The sequence below is a fragment of the Geotrypetes seraphini genome, chromosome 9, assembly GCF_902459505.1.
Source record: "Geotrypetes seraphini chromosome 9, aGeoSer1.1, whole genome shotgun sequence".
Taxonomy (NCBI): domain Eukaryota; kingdom Metazoa; phylum Chordata; class Amphibia; order Gymnophiona; family Dermophiidae; genus Geotrypetes; species Geotrypetes seraphini.
The window spans coordinates 170,413,143-170,428,131 of NC_047092.1; the positions used below are offsets into that span (position 1 = coordinate 170,413,143).

Here is a 14,989-nt window from a genome sequence, read left to right on the forward strand (position 1 = left end):
ACAGCAGATTGTTAATACAGTAACTAAGCCAGTCCTTGCTCAAAGCCTTAACATAAGAACATAAGAGTTGCCGTTGCTGGGTCAGACCACTGGTCCATCATGCCCAGCAGTCTGCTCTCGCGGCGGCCCTTTTGGTCAAAGACCAGCGCCCTAACTGAGACTAGCCTTACCAGCGTACGTCCTTGATCAGTAGGAACTTGTCTAACTTAGTCTTGAATCCCTGGAGGGTGTTTTCCCCTACGACAGCCTCTGGGAGAGCGTTCCAGTTTTCCACCACTCTCTGGGTGAAGAAGAACTTCCTTACATTTGTACGGAATCTATCCCCTTTCAACTTTTAAAGAGTGCCCTCTCGTTCTCCCTACCTTGGAGAGGGTGAACAACCTGTCCTTATCTACTAAGTCTATCCCCTTCAGTACCTTGAATGTTTCGATCATGTCCCCTTTCAATCTCCTCTGTTCGAGGGAGAAGAGGCTGAGTTTCTCTAATCTTTCGCTGTACGGCAGCTCCTCCAATCCCATAACCATCTTAGTCACCCTTCTCTGGACCCTCTCGAGTAGTACCGTGTCTTTCTTCATGTACGGCGACCAGTGCTGTACGCAGTACTCCAGGTAAGGACACACCATGGTCCGGTACAGCGGCATGATAACCTTCTCCGATCTGTTCGTGATCCCCTTCTTTATCATTCCTAGTATTCTGTTCACCCTTTTTACTGCCGCCGCACATTGTGCAGACGGCTTCATCGACTCGTCTATCAGAACTCCCAAGTCCCTTTCCTGGGAGGTCTCTCCAAGTACCGCCCCGGACATCCTGTACTCGTGTTTGAGATTTTTTATACTGACATGCATCACTTTACACTTATCCACATTGAACCTCATTTGCCATGTCGTTGCCCATTTCTCAAGCTTGATTATGTCATTTTGTAGATCTTCGCAATCCCCCTGTGTCTTCACTACTCTGAATAACTTTGTATCGTCTGCAAATTTAATCACCTCATTTAATCCAGATCGTTTATAAAGATGTTGAAGAGCACGGATCTAAGCACCGAGTCCTGTGGCACCCAGCTAGTGACACTCTTCCAGTCCGAGTATTGTCCATTTACTCCCACTCTCTGTTTCTTATGCTCCAGCCAATTTTTAATCCACGTGAGTATTTCACCCTCGATTCCATGGCTCACAATTTTCCAAAGTAATCGTTCATGCGGAACCTTGTCAAACACCTTCTGAAAATCCAGATATACAATGTCGACCGAGTCGCCCTTGTCTATCCGCCTGTTTACTCCCTCAAAGAAGTGCAGCGAGTTCGTCAGGCAATATCTGCCTTTGCCGAAACCGTGCTGGCTGGTCCTCATTAAACCGTGTTCGTCAAGGTGATCAATGATGCGGTCCTTTATCAACGCCTCTACCATCTTTCCCAGTACCGAGGTCAGACTCACCTGCATGGAAGCCTATAGATGTGGCCTGTGAGCATACTCTGGCTCGGTGTTTGCTCTCATTATTTCCCCCCACCCCTTTCACCAGCTCCAGACTTAGGAGTGTTTCCCACAACACAAGTGATGAGCTTGATTGCTAACCCTAATGTTATGTTTGACCTTTGTGTTGGGAGAGTTGATTTGTTTCCTTGCCGTCCTCTCCTTCCCCTCAGGGTTCTACCATTCTTAGCATCTTCCTTCTTCCACCCTTATTGCCCAGCATCTGCTCTCTCTTCCTTCCCTCCCCATACTCGTAGCCTGACATCTTCCCTATTGCATTCTCCCCCATGGTCCAGCATTTCTCCCTTTCTCTTCCCTCACTGCAATTTCCAGGCATCTTTCCATCACTCCATTCTGCTCCTGGATCCAACTTCACCCTCTTTCTCCCCCTCCACCTCCTATGCATCTCTCCCTCCCTCTCATCCCTCCATATGTCCAACACCCCTCTCTCTCCCTTTCTTGTGCCTTGTGTCAAATCTCTCCCCCTCCATGCACCATCTCTTCCTTTCTCCCCTCCATTTAACAAAAGAACATAAGAATATCCTTACTGGATCAGACTAATGGTCCATCTAGCTCAGTAGCCCATCCTTACAGTGGCCAATCCAGGTCATTAGTATCTCCTAGTAAAAACCCAAATAGTAGCAACATTCCATGCTACCAATCCAGGGCATGCAGTGGCTTCCCCCATGTCTGTCTCAATAAAAGACTATGGACTTTTCCTCTGAGAAATTGTCCAAACCTTTCTTAAAACCAGCTACGTTAACTGCTCTTACCACAACCTCTGGCAACGCGTTCCAGAGCTTAACTATTCTCTGAGTGAAAATACCTCCTCCTATTGGTTTTAAATGTATTTCCCTGTAACTTCATTGCTTATCCCCTAGTCTTTGTAATTTTTGATGGAGTAAAAAATTTGATCCTCTCCTCTCGCCATGCATGTCTCCCTCTCCTCCCCCTGTGCCACCAACTTTCCTTCCTCTCCTCTCTTGTACTCTAAGGCTTGTTTCTTCAGTTTGCGGTATTGACAGCAACTGTCGGATGCTGCCCGCCGCTAACTCGGAAGCCTCCACTCTGCCGTGGAAAGACTTCCAGATTAGTGGCAGGCAGCGTGTGGGAATTGCTGCTGAAACTGCGACCCGAAGATGCTTGACACGGTTGAGATTCTGTTGTGTAGTCACACACAATTCATATCCTGTATATTTTACTGTTCCAGTGATAGTCACTTCCAGTCCTTGGGGGGTGCAAATGGTTTGGGATTTTGTGCCATCCTAATGATCATACATGAAATACATTTGTATGGATACCTATCTCATAAATCTTCTTTACGGGGCATCTTGAATACCTGACCCATTTGTGGCCCACACAAACTGGAAGTAAATTGTTTAATACATATGTTTTACTGAGTTCATGTGACTTAAAATAAGTATGAACAAGTCTTGTTAGTTTGGTTCAGTTTTCACTGCTTTCAGATGTTGAACTTCTTGCATTTACAAGTTTTTATGTTCCTGTACCTGATTTATGAAGGTGGTAATTGCGGTCTAGAAATAAATTCTTTTATTTGTTTTAGAAGCAATGCCGTTTTTCAGTTTTATTGGTATAAAGAATATTTTCTTCCATAGTTTAGTGAGATAAAGATATGCTTGTTTAACTTTATTGTCTGATAATTAAAGACAGCTTCAAGATTATAATTATTAATCTTTCATGGTTATTATAGAACCCAAATACATGGATAGTGATACACAAACCTCCTACTCACCCCTTAACAAGGAAATCTATGAGGATGACAAGGGACGGATTATGGAGGAAGTAGTAAAAACCTACCTTGAACAGCAAGACAAACTGAATTCTGTTTTGCAAAAGAAGCAGCAGTTGCAAATGGTAATTAAATCACTTTCCTTTTATGTGTGCAGCACTAGAGATCAATGTTCTTGTAGTTAGAGTGCAAGAATCACATTTAATGACAATAACCACAACAGTGCAGTCTTTTCACTGTTCATTTTTGAGAAGTGGTGGGGGAGGATTTGGCTAACCCAGGATTTCCAGATGGTCCACACTTGCAGGGCCTTTCTGGCTCATTCACTTTGAACCAGTGTAGTAATTAGATCAGCTGATTTGTTTATAACATTAGAGAGAGCCTGTCATCTGCTTGTGTTTTCTTTTATAGTAAGACAGAAATGCAGATCATATTGTTCTAGCATAAACAGATTCACATCTTTATATATTTCAAGGTGTATTTGCAGAACTAAGCTTAAAAGTCAGGTTCTGCAAAAGAACTTATGTAGGAAATGAATAGTGGAAATTTAGTATTTAAAATCATGCTTTTCTCAAGGGTGTGCAAACCTGAGTAGCTAATAACATTTTGAACTATAGTATGCAGATTTATAGCCACTTAAAACATGAGGTTTTACCATGCTAGAGATTGGATATTGCCCAGCTGCTGAAATAGGCGCATTCTCTGTAATGCAGCATAACACTACATATAGGGTTATTAGATGTATGGATGTACCTGAACATTTATTTAATTAATTTGTATTTTAAAAATTTCTATACCGTCTTAAACCTCTTTTTAAAGGACTGCTGTAGTGTTCAAATAGATTTTAATAACTTGGCAGTTTGTCTGGGTTTTGGAAGGCCCTGGCTCTGACAAGAGCTCGGGGCCACATCTAGAGGGCCTCTGTGCATGCAGGGATGCGATGTGATGATGTTACACATGCGTGTGATGTCATCGCATCTCATCCACACATGCTCGAAGGCACCCTAGATGCGACCTCAAGCTCAGGGAAGAAGAGACAAGGTTTGTGTGGGGGTGGGGCCACACGTTCTCCTTTTCTTGCTTCAACAAATCTGGTAACCCTAGTTACGTACCCTGTTTCCCTGAAAATAAGCCCTACCCCAAAAATAAGCCCTAGTTAAGATCCCTCCCTCCCCATCCCTTTGTGCACTGGAACACCACCGACCCTCCAACCATGTTATACCTGTCCCTCCCTCACATCCCTTTGTGCACTGGAACACCACCAACCGCCTTACATACCTCTGAAGCCTCAAAACCGGTCGCAGCACTCTGAATAGGCTGCTTCACGGCCTTCCCTACTGGGGCCTTCCCTCTGCTGTGATGTTGGTGGTGTTCCGGTGCATAAAGGGATGGGAGGGATAGGTATAACATGGCAAGTGTCAAGGGTAGATACTGTGTTTCTCCTAAATAAGACATTCTCAAAAAATAAGCCCTAGTGAGTTTTTTGGAGCACAAATTAATATAAGACCCTGTTTTATTTTCGTGGAATCACGGTATCTATAGTTCAGATTTTTTTTTACAGAAACAAAACTTAAAAAGTGGGACTAGATTTGTTTTACTCTTGTGTTTTTCTGGCTTTCATAAACATGTTGAACTCAAGTAATCTATTCCTCGAGCGACAGTTTCTAAAAGCAGCCGCCATACGGAGTGCCCTTGGGATAGTGTGTCTCTGCAGATTTCCCATTAAAGGAAAGCATTGTAGTGGTAGTATAAAGATGGTAAAATAATAAAAAAAAATTTCTCCCCTACAATTCTTTTTGCAGTTTTAGGATATTCATAGTGGTACCTTCCAGAAGTATATACATTTTTAGGATGCTGTAAAACTAATGCAGTAGAGTTTATTATATTGTGTTACAGCTTCTCAAAACATAAATGCTAAGAAAATGTGCAGTTATTTTTTTTTTTTTTTTTGCTTTGGGTGAATTTTACTTATTTAACACAAACAATAATAGGTATATCATCAAGCACTGGATGCTACTTTAGGAGACAGACAACCATCCAAACCTTGTTATGGAGTTTATAAACGTAGTTGGCTGTTTCTAAAATTTTGTTCAGTTTTCTCTATCATTTTGTATAAAGCAAGATTATGTGGAATACAAAGAAGAGCATTAGAGTATCTGGGTTTAAAAAAAGGTTTGGGCAAGTTCCTGAAAGAAAAGTCCACGAAAAAGTGATGATGGATTTATGATTGTATTTGTTTAATAATGCTATAATGTTTTTATAGAGTATTTTCAATTAGCAATAATCGCGCCTCGGATTAACCTTATTGGCTATGATACTGCCACTGCGCAAAGCTTTTATAGAGTACTAGTTTTTTAGCCTGTTACATTAACGGGTGTTAGAATAGATGTGTAGACTTAAGCATTTATTTATTTATTTCTGTCTCTCTCCCTGCCCCCTGTCTGTCTTTTTTTCTTTCTGTCACTCTCCCCCTTCTGTCTTCCTTTCTCCCTTACTTTTACCTTCCCATGTCCAGCAGCACCCCTTCCCTGCTCTCCCTGTCCAGCAGTAGCCCTTCCGCCTTCCTTTTACCTCCCCCTTGTCCAGCAGCACCCCTTCCCTGCTCTCCCTGTCCAGCAGTAGCCCTTCTGCCTTCCTTTTACCTCCCCCTTGTCCAGCAGCACCCCTTCCCTGCTCCCCCTGTCCAGCAGTAGCCCTTCTGCCTTCCTTTTACCTCCCTCTTGTCCAGCAGCACCCCTTCCCTGCTCTCCCTGTCCAGCAGTATCCCTTCTTTCCTTTTACCTCCCCCCTGTCCAGCAGCACTCCTTCCCTGATTCCCCCTGTCCAGTAGTAGCCCTTCTCTCTTCCTGTTACCTCCCCCTTGTCCAGCAGCACCCCTTCCCTGCTCTCCCTGTCCAGCAGTAGCCCTTCTCTCTTCCTTTTACCTCCCTCTTGTCCAGCAGCACCCCTTCCCCACTACCCCTGTCCAGCAGTAGCCCTTCTTTCCTTTTACCTGCCCCCTGTCCAGCACCACTCCTTCCCTGATTCCCCCAGTCCAGCAGTAGCCCTTTTACCTTCCCCCTGTCTAGCAGCACCCATTCTACTTTCCTTTTACCTCCCCCATGTCCAGCAGTACCCCTTCCCTGCTCGCTGGCCTGCGGTGTACACATGCGTGGTAGCTGCAGCGGTACCGTTTCCTGACTCGGTATGTTTTGTGAAGCAGCTCTGGCAGGGTCTTGTACCAATAGGGGAAGTATAAAAAACAGCCACAGGCTCAGCTGGAAGAAACCACTGAACTCGTTGGACATGCAAATCGCCACAGGCTAGCGATAGGGGAAATGTCGCACACTGCCACAGGCTCAGCTGGAGGAAACCGCTGCACGCATTGGATTCGCAAACTGCTACAGGCTTCTACGTTGCTGGGAAAACCACCGCATGCATTGGAAACCGCTGAAGGCTCCTACTGTGCATGCGGTGACATGGAGCCACGGATCAGGGATCACAGCCACATGGAGTGTCATCTAGAGAATGACATGGGGAAAAAATCTGTCCCCGTCACCGCCCCGTCCCCGGTCCACCATCCTCTGCACTGCCCCGTCACCGCCATTCCCTTCACCGCCCCGTCACCGTCACCGCCATCCCTTTCACTGCCCCGTCACCGCCACTGCCATCCCATTCACGCCCCGTCACTGTCCCTGCAGCATCCATATAAGCCTTAGTACTGTAATATTTAGCTTATTCCTTTCTTATAAATCAAAGTTCCTGCTGCTGAACTAGAGAAAGAGATGTTCAGCTGGCAGGGCTTTGTTTATAAATTTTTATCAACACAACTAATATACTACTTTATCCTAAAGCAAAAAATAAATAGATTTTTTTTTTTTCTACTTTTGTTGTCTGGTTTCTGCTTTCCACATCTTCTCATTCAATTCCTTCCATCCACTGTGTGTCCTCTTTCTGCGTCCTCCATTTGCTGTTACTGTGCCTCTCCCTTCACACCCCCCAATTGCTCTAGCACCCATCTTCTTCCCTCCGCTCCCCCATAGTCTGGCATTTGTCTTCTTCCCTTCCAGCGTCTTCTCCCCACTCTATCTTCCACATTTCTCTTCAGGGTCTGTTCCTCTCTACCCTCTTTCAATGTCTTTCCACCACCACCCTTCCCTCCCTCCTTTACCATCTGTTCCTTTCTACCACCCTTCAGCTCCTCTCGCATGGCCTATCTATCTACCTCCCTCCCTCTTATTTTCGTGGCACGTTACAATGTAATTTGTGCAAGCCGCTGGAGCCTGCGAGCTCGGTCCCTGTCCCATCCCCATAAACCATCTCGCTTCTGTGTTTCTATTTTCCCCATTTCTAATATCTCCCCTATGTATCTGGCATTGCCCCCCCCCCCCCCCGTGTCCATATACCATCCCCATGGCATGTCCCCTTTATGTCTCTGTCCCTATGCCCCATGCACATAATTTCCCCTCTTTCTGTTACCTTCCTGTGTCCAGATTTCCCCTATCTTCCTCTTCCATACCAGTGTGTCTCTTTTCAACCCCATCTAACTTCTTTCCCTCTTTCTTCCCCCCCCCCTGATTCCAGCATCTGGCTCACCTGCCTGTCTTCCCCTTTCTTTTCTGCTGTGGGTTTCTTTCTTTCCCTCTTCATCCCCTTGGCCCAGAATTTTTTTCCTTTCACTCCCTCCTTCCTAGTTTGAGCCGGGAACACACGCGATCGCGTGGTCCAGCAGCCCCCACCCGCCTGATCGCAGCGTTTAGCCAGCTCCCTCCCTCCACCTTACCTTATATGCCGAGTTTGCCGGCTTTCTTTTTCCTGAGCCGCACGCATTCAAAAAGATGCGCACGCGCGGCTGCGCAAGTCAATCAATCTTCTCTTCTCCTGCAACTTCCTGTTTCCGGTTGCATCAGAGGAGAAGATTGATCAACTCGCGCAGCGGCTTTTTGAACGTGTGGGGCTCGGGAAAAAGAAAGCCGGCAAACTCGGATTATAAGGTGAGGTGGAGGGAGGGAGCTGGCTAAACGTTACAATCGGGCAGGTGGGGGCTGCAGGGACTGCGCGATCCTTGATGCCTCACTGAGGAGACAAGACCATTCACCACTCCATGGGGCGGTGAATGGCCTTGTCCCCGTCCCCGCAGCGACTGCTATTTTTCTTTCTCCGTTTCGGCGGTTTACCAGCGGCTAGCCGCAGGTAACAACCACCGTGTCATTCTCTAGTGTCAACTGCGCATGCGCGCTAAGAGTTTTATTATAGCAGATTTTATGTGTGCGCATTTGTAATCCACTTAGAATGATATGATAATGTGGATTATAAATTTTTATAAATAAACTGCTGTTAAGATAGACATGGGGGAAACTGCTACTTTATCCTTGGAATTGGTTGTATGGATTCTTGCTTCTCTTTGGGATTCTGCCAGGTACTTGTGAACTAGATTGGCCACTGTTTAAAGTAGGATACTGGACTAAATTGACCCAGTATGGAAATTCTTACATTTTTATCAAGATATAAAGCATTGACTTTGTATTGCTCCAGTATTTAGCAATAGAATCATCTGATTTGTTATTGAGATGGCAATTAAAATTATGAAAACCCTTTTTGTTTTCATTTGATTTTTTTAAAAATTTAATTGGTAAGTAGACAGTACGGTTTGTGCTTTTTGAAAGCCCCTCATATTTAGCCTCACTGGATGTTTGTAATCTATGGGAATCTTTTACTAAGCTGCAGTAAAAAGTGGCCTCAATGCACCCTTACGCAAGGCAGGATTAACCAATAGGCCAAGTAGGCACGTGCCTAGGGCCCAAAATGGTCAGGGGGGCCCGATGAAAGAGGGCATCAACATTATTTTTTCCAAATGGCGATGGGCCCCTCCAGCATCGATTAGCAATACGGGCCCCACCCCATAGAAACATAGAATATGATGGCAGAAAAGGGCCATCGGCTCAAGTCTGCCCACTCTTAAGAACCCTCTCCCCGGAAGTGACGTCATCTTGCCGAATGGCAGTGTGAAGCAGAAGCTCCGTCGGGCTTTTGCGACTTTGGTGCTTGGCGCTTCCACAGTGCGTTTCTTTAGCCACAAACCACGACGGCCCGGACCCCCTCTTTCATGGCGACCCGAAAGCGCCTAGATAAATTTAAATTCTTTGGCGATCCGCCGGAGAAATCGGGATCGGAGGCAGCAGGCAGCGTGGGGGAGAAAAAAAAAATGGCGGCCGGACCGGCGACTCAATCGGAGTCGGAGGACGAGGGGATCCCCGATCAGCGGGGGGAAGTTGGTGATGCGCCCCAGAAGTCCATCACGGACTGGTTCAAAGAGCTGAAGGCGGAAATTGTTGGGGTGCGAGGGGACGTGCGGGCGGCGATTGCGGAGCTGCGGTCAGAGGTTGGTGAGCTGGGAGCCCGAGTATCAGCATCGGAGGACCACGTGGCTACCCTCAACACGGTGGTGACCTCTAATTCTGAGACCTCGGCCCGCTTGTCGTCTGAACTCCGGGACCTCCAAACCCAAGTTGAGGACCTTGAGAATCGGTCTAGGCGCTGCAACCTGCGCTTTAAAGGCATCCCTGAAACAGAGGAGTACAGGGACTGCAAGGCAGTGGTACGGGACTTTTGTGAGCATTTGTTGAGAGCTGATGGAGCGGACCTGCCTGATACTATAGTGCTGGTGCGTGCACACCGCAGTCTGGGAGCTGCACGTGCCCAGAGCACCCGTGATATCATTGCTTGCTTTGGGGAGTTTACGGTGAAGGAGCGGATCTTATTGGCTGGTCGACGACAAGCTACATTCCGGTGGAAGGATTTGGCGGTGGGAGTATTCCAGGATCTGGCGTGGTCTACCTTGCAGAAACGCAGAGCGTTTAAAGATGTCACCTACGCCTTACGCTCTGGGGGCCATAAATACCGTTGGCTTTTTCCCTTTGGGATGTGGTTGACCGTTAATGGGACATCTCGGAGGGTGAGCACAGTGTCGGAGGCCTGGGCGGAGATGCGAGCCCTGGGCTGTGGGACCGAACGGGAGGAAGAACGGCCTCCAGCTGTGGCATCCACATCAGCGCAGAGTGCAACTTGGACTACAGCATTGCGATCTGGCAAGAAATCAGCAAAACCCCACACCTGATTGGGGTTCGGATACTGTACTACTTTTATGGAGCCGGATTTGATCTTTTGGTTGCGGGGGAGCCTCTATGAGTAGGCTTGGCTGTGCTGGGGACTCTGGTGGATACTGGCACCCCCAAAGATGTGTGACTTTCTTTAACATCCAGTTCTTTATTACAAGATGTGATGTTGGGTTGTATTGTTACTTGCTTGTTTGGCTTTAAGGGGCAAGGGGAGTTTTTTGCTGGTCTGAATGGGGTTTGGGAGTTGGTGAAATGCTTGAGGGTTGAGTGCAGGTGGGGGGAGAAAGAGTGGCACGTTGAGTAAGTGTGTGGATCTGCACTTTGGTTGTTTCAATGTTTTAGAGAGGGGTTATAAATGCCTTTGGGAGAGGATTGCACTTTCTGTAAGCTGGCGAATCCTACTGTACAGGGTTCGATGCAGCGTAGGGGTGGGGGGAGGGGGGGATTGGGGGGGTTAGGGGAGGGGAGGGGAGGGCAAGGGCAGATGAGAAGCTTCTTACTGTAGGTTCGTGGAATGTTAATGGACTTAATAGTCCAGGTAAGCGTAGTATTGTGTATAAGGAATTGGCACGCATGCAATGGGATGTTTGTATACTTCAGGAAACACATTTGAGGCCACGTGATGTGGCGGTTTTACGCTCCAACACTTATGACCAGATCTGGACACACCAGGGGTTGACACCAGGGAAGAAGGTGGGGGGCTTGGCCATATTGATACGAAAGGGACTAGGGCTAGTAGTTGATCAAGTTTATCGTGATGGTGCGGGGCGATGTTTGGCTCTTGTGGCTACTATACAGGGCCGTACCATCACCCTTATCAATTTGTATGGCCCCAATACAGGACAAGCCAGTTATTTTGGGTCTATTAAAGAAGACCTGGTTGGTTTTGTGCAGGGGTCAGTGTATCTTGGTGGGGATTTTAATGTTACACCTGATGTTATTTTGGATCACTCTGTGGGTGGGACTCGGTCACCGTCTAAGGCTGCTAGACGGGCTTTACTGTCTTTATTTTCTTCTCTGGGCTTGGTAGACTGCTGGAGGTTGTTGCACCCCACGCAGCGTACCTACACTCACTATTCACATGCACATAGATCGTATGCACGTATAGATGGGCTGTGGGTCCATCGTAATTTGTGGGAAGGGATTCGCCGGGCGGAAATTGGAGATATTCAAGTCTCTGATCACGCGCCGGTGTGGGTAACTTGTGCGGGTTATTGGGCCGGGGAGGGCCGCCGTTTTTGGAGACTTAACGAGTCTTTATTGAAGGATCCTGTTGTGGTTCGGGAGGTGAATGAGACAGTAGATCAGTACCTCCAGAATAATGATAATGATACGGTCAGTGACGCGATTTTATGGGATGCCCTGAAGGTGGTAGTTCGGGGTATTTTTATAAAATGGGGTGCTCGTTATAAGCGTCGGCGGGCTCAGCGCTCATTGGCGCTTCATGAACGATTGGAGCGGTTAGGGAGGCTGCATCAGAGACACCAGGACCCCTTAGTATATGAGCAACTTGTTAAGGTACGGGCGGAGCTTTCTTTACTACAGACGGAGGAGTATGAGTTTTTGAGGATCCGCTTGAGGCAAACGGTTTATGAGTATAATAATACACCTGGGTCTCGTCTGGCTAGGTTAATTAAACTGAGACAGGCGAGAGCGGCAATCACGACAATACGAGATGCGGGGGGGATGATGCATCGTACTGACTCAGCTATTAGGTCGGTTTTCCTTAAATTTTATTCTGATTTGTATGGGACTTCGCAGGGTAGAGATCCCATGGCTACTGAGGGGTACCTCTCGCAGTTGCGGCTTCCTCGACTTTCCGACGAGGATAGGGAGTTGCTTAATGAGCCTATTGAGTTAGGAGAAGTCATGGGAGTCATTGCTAATTTGAAGTTGGGGAAATCGCCCGGCCTGGATGGGTATACTAATCAGTTTTATAAACTATTTCGCGAGGTTCTTGCTCCGTTGTTGGTTCGAGTTGCAAATGGGGTGCGGGAAGGTTCCCCGTTGCCCTCCACTATGGGGGAGGCCGGGATTTCGATCTTGCTTAAGCCTAACAGAGATCCGCTGGGGTGTGGGTCATATCGGCCGATTTCGTTGCTGAATACTGATGCAAAAATTCTAGCTAAAGTTTTAGCTCTTCGTCTGGGTCGGGTACTGCCTTCTTTGGTGCATTTGGATCAATCTGGTTTTGTTCAAAAACGACAAGTATGTGATAATATTAGACGCACGTTACACCTTATGTGGGCTGCACAGAGGACATCTGATAAAGTTGCCTTATTGGCGATTGATGCCGAGAAGGCTTTTGATCAGGTTGATTGGGAATTTTTATGGCAGGTGATGACACGGATGGGGTTGGGAGCTTTCTTTTTGACCTGGGTGCAGGCCTTTTATGCTGCTCCAAGAGCCACAGTGTGTATTAATGGGGTTTATAGTGATTTTTTTTCCATAGGGAGAGGCACCCGACAAGGTTGCCCTTTGTCTCCTCTGTTGTTTGCTCTCTCTATGGAACCTTTGGCCACTCGTATTCGGGAACATGGTGACTTATTGGGGGTGACGGTGGGGGATATTGAACATCGGTTGGCACTCTTTGCTGATGATGTGTTATTGTATGTTCGGGATCCGGAGGACTCGCTACCGATTTTAGTTGATCTTTTTTTGGAGTACGGGCAGGTTTCGGGATTTAAGGTAAATATGGATAAATCTGAATTGTTGAGTGTAACCTTAGGGGTGGAGGATCAACGTCGGTTAGCTGATCGGTTTCCTTTTCGCTGGGCGCCTGGGGTTCTTCGCTATCTGGGGATCCGTATACCTACTGATTTATCCCAATTGTATACAGCTAACTATGCAAGGATTATTCACCAAGTCCGAACCGATATTCAACGCTGGAATGGGTTTTGGTTGTCTTGGTGGGGTCGCATTGCAGTTTTAAAAATGAATGTCTTACCCCGTTTGCTCTTTCTCTTTCAAACACTGCCGGTTGCAGTCCCATATTTAGTGCTGAAACAGTTACATGGTTTGTTTTTTCGTTTTATTTGGCAGGGGAAACCTCCTCGTATTTCTAGAGCTGCTTTGTGGGCGGCCAGGGATAGAGGGGGGCGTGCGGTGCCAAATTTGTTGTGGTACTACCGGGCTGCTCAGCTGCGCCTCTTATTAGATTGGGAGATCGCTGATTTTAAGTTGGCGGTGCGCCTGGAACAGCATTTTGTGGGACGCCCCTGTTTGAAACATTGGCTTTGGTCCTCCTCGATGGGTATTAGGAAATTGGCTGTTCCAGGGAACCCGTTTTTGGAACATCTTTTGAAAATGTGGTGTGTTACTAGAAGGCGCTGGGGGGCTGGGGTAGTCCCATCGATTCTTGGTGCGATGCGGGAGGAGCCAATGTTCCCGGCCGGTGGGGAAAGCTCTGTTTTTGTGCGGTGGGCACGATTGGGGTTATATACCTTTCGCGATGTGCTTCAGAAGGGGGTCCTGGTGTCTTTTGAAACCTTCCGGATTAGTGCTGCCTTGCCCGAGGGAGATTTTTTGGCCTATTCTCAGATACGCCATTTTCTTAATTCTCAGAAGTGGGATAGGGGGCCCATTCCATCTCTCGACCCTTTTGCTCACATGTGGGTCACTCTTAGGAACATGCCTAAACCCATCTCTGTTCTTTACCAATATCTACGGGGCTCCTTTTCTTTTCCGGCTCTCTATCAGCGGGCTTGGGAGGTGGACTTGCACTGTACTTTTTCTGATGTGGAGTGGTCTAGAATTCACCTGGAAGTGGGCAAGGCCTCCTCTTGTGCACTTATTAAGGAAAATGCCTATAAAGTAGTCCTCCGCTGGTACTATACGCCTGCCCGTCTCCAGCGCATGTTTCCCACTGTTTCTGCATTGTGTTGGAGATGTGGGCTGGATAAGGGGACCTTTTTGCATATATGGTGGGACTGTCCAGTTTTGAAGCCCTTTTGGAGGAAAGTAGTGGAATGTTTATCACACTTGTTACAGATTTTATTGCCTTTTTCTCCTCAGGGATGTTTATTAGGCCTTTACAATGTTAGTCCATATTCCTGGCAAACCAAGCTCCGGCGCTGGGGTTTGGCGGCCGCTAAATGCTTGATTGCAGCTCATTGGAAACAGGGCCTGGCACCTACTCATTTGGATTGGACTTTAAAACTTCAGTTTATTTCTCAAATGGAACTGTCTATTGCAAAACGTCATGGGTACTTTTACACTTACACCCGGACTTGGACACGAATATTAGAAAAAATCGAATCTTTACATTGAGCTTCTTTCTGGGGGGGGGGGATTGTGCTTGAGGGGGACGTACCTGAAGAAACAACAGGGGGTCCCTACTGAAGGGTGCTGATGCTGGAGGGGTGGGGGGGGGTACTGTGGAGTTCTGGTTACTGATAAATGTTGGGGGCTTGTTACTACTGTTGGGAGCTATTTTTGATATTTGTACTGATGGAGGAGCATTCTGTGTATTGGTGTGTTTATTAGGTGCTTACCTCACATTTGTTGTCCCTGACATTTATATTCTGGTTTGTATATTTTCACACTACAAAACTTTTAATAAACATTTATTGATTAAAAAAAAAAGAACCCTCTCCCCTAAGCACTTCCTCGAAGTGAACCCACGTGCTTATCCCATTTTTTCTTAAAATCGAGCACGTTGCTGTCCTCAATTAC

The 14,989-nt window shown here is 46.9% G+C and overlaps 1 protein-coding gene and 1 non-coding gene across 5 annotated transcripts in view; one reads left to right on the plus strand and one right to left on the minus strand.

Moving 5' to 3' along the window:
* Nucleotides 1-14,989, plus strand: part of SKIL (SKI like proto-oncogene) — a 55,236-nt gene that overhangs the window by 18,760 nt on the left and 21,487 nt on the right. For all 4 annotated transcript variants that reach the window (XM_033958265.1, XM_033958267.1, XM_033958264.1 and 1 more), the window contains one exon: nucleotides 3,180-3,343. In XM_033958265.1, coding sequence (XP_033814156.1) covers nucleotides 3,180-3,343 — 164 coding nt within the window. The remainder of the gene's footprint in view (nucleotides 1-3,179; nucleotides 3,344-14,989) is intronic.
* LOC117367337 lies at nucleotides 5,419-5,553 on the minus strand. Its single transcript, XR_004540749.1, has one exon. It is a non-coding gene; the product is annotated as a U4 spliceosomal RNA (small nuclear RNA).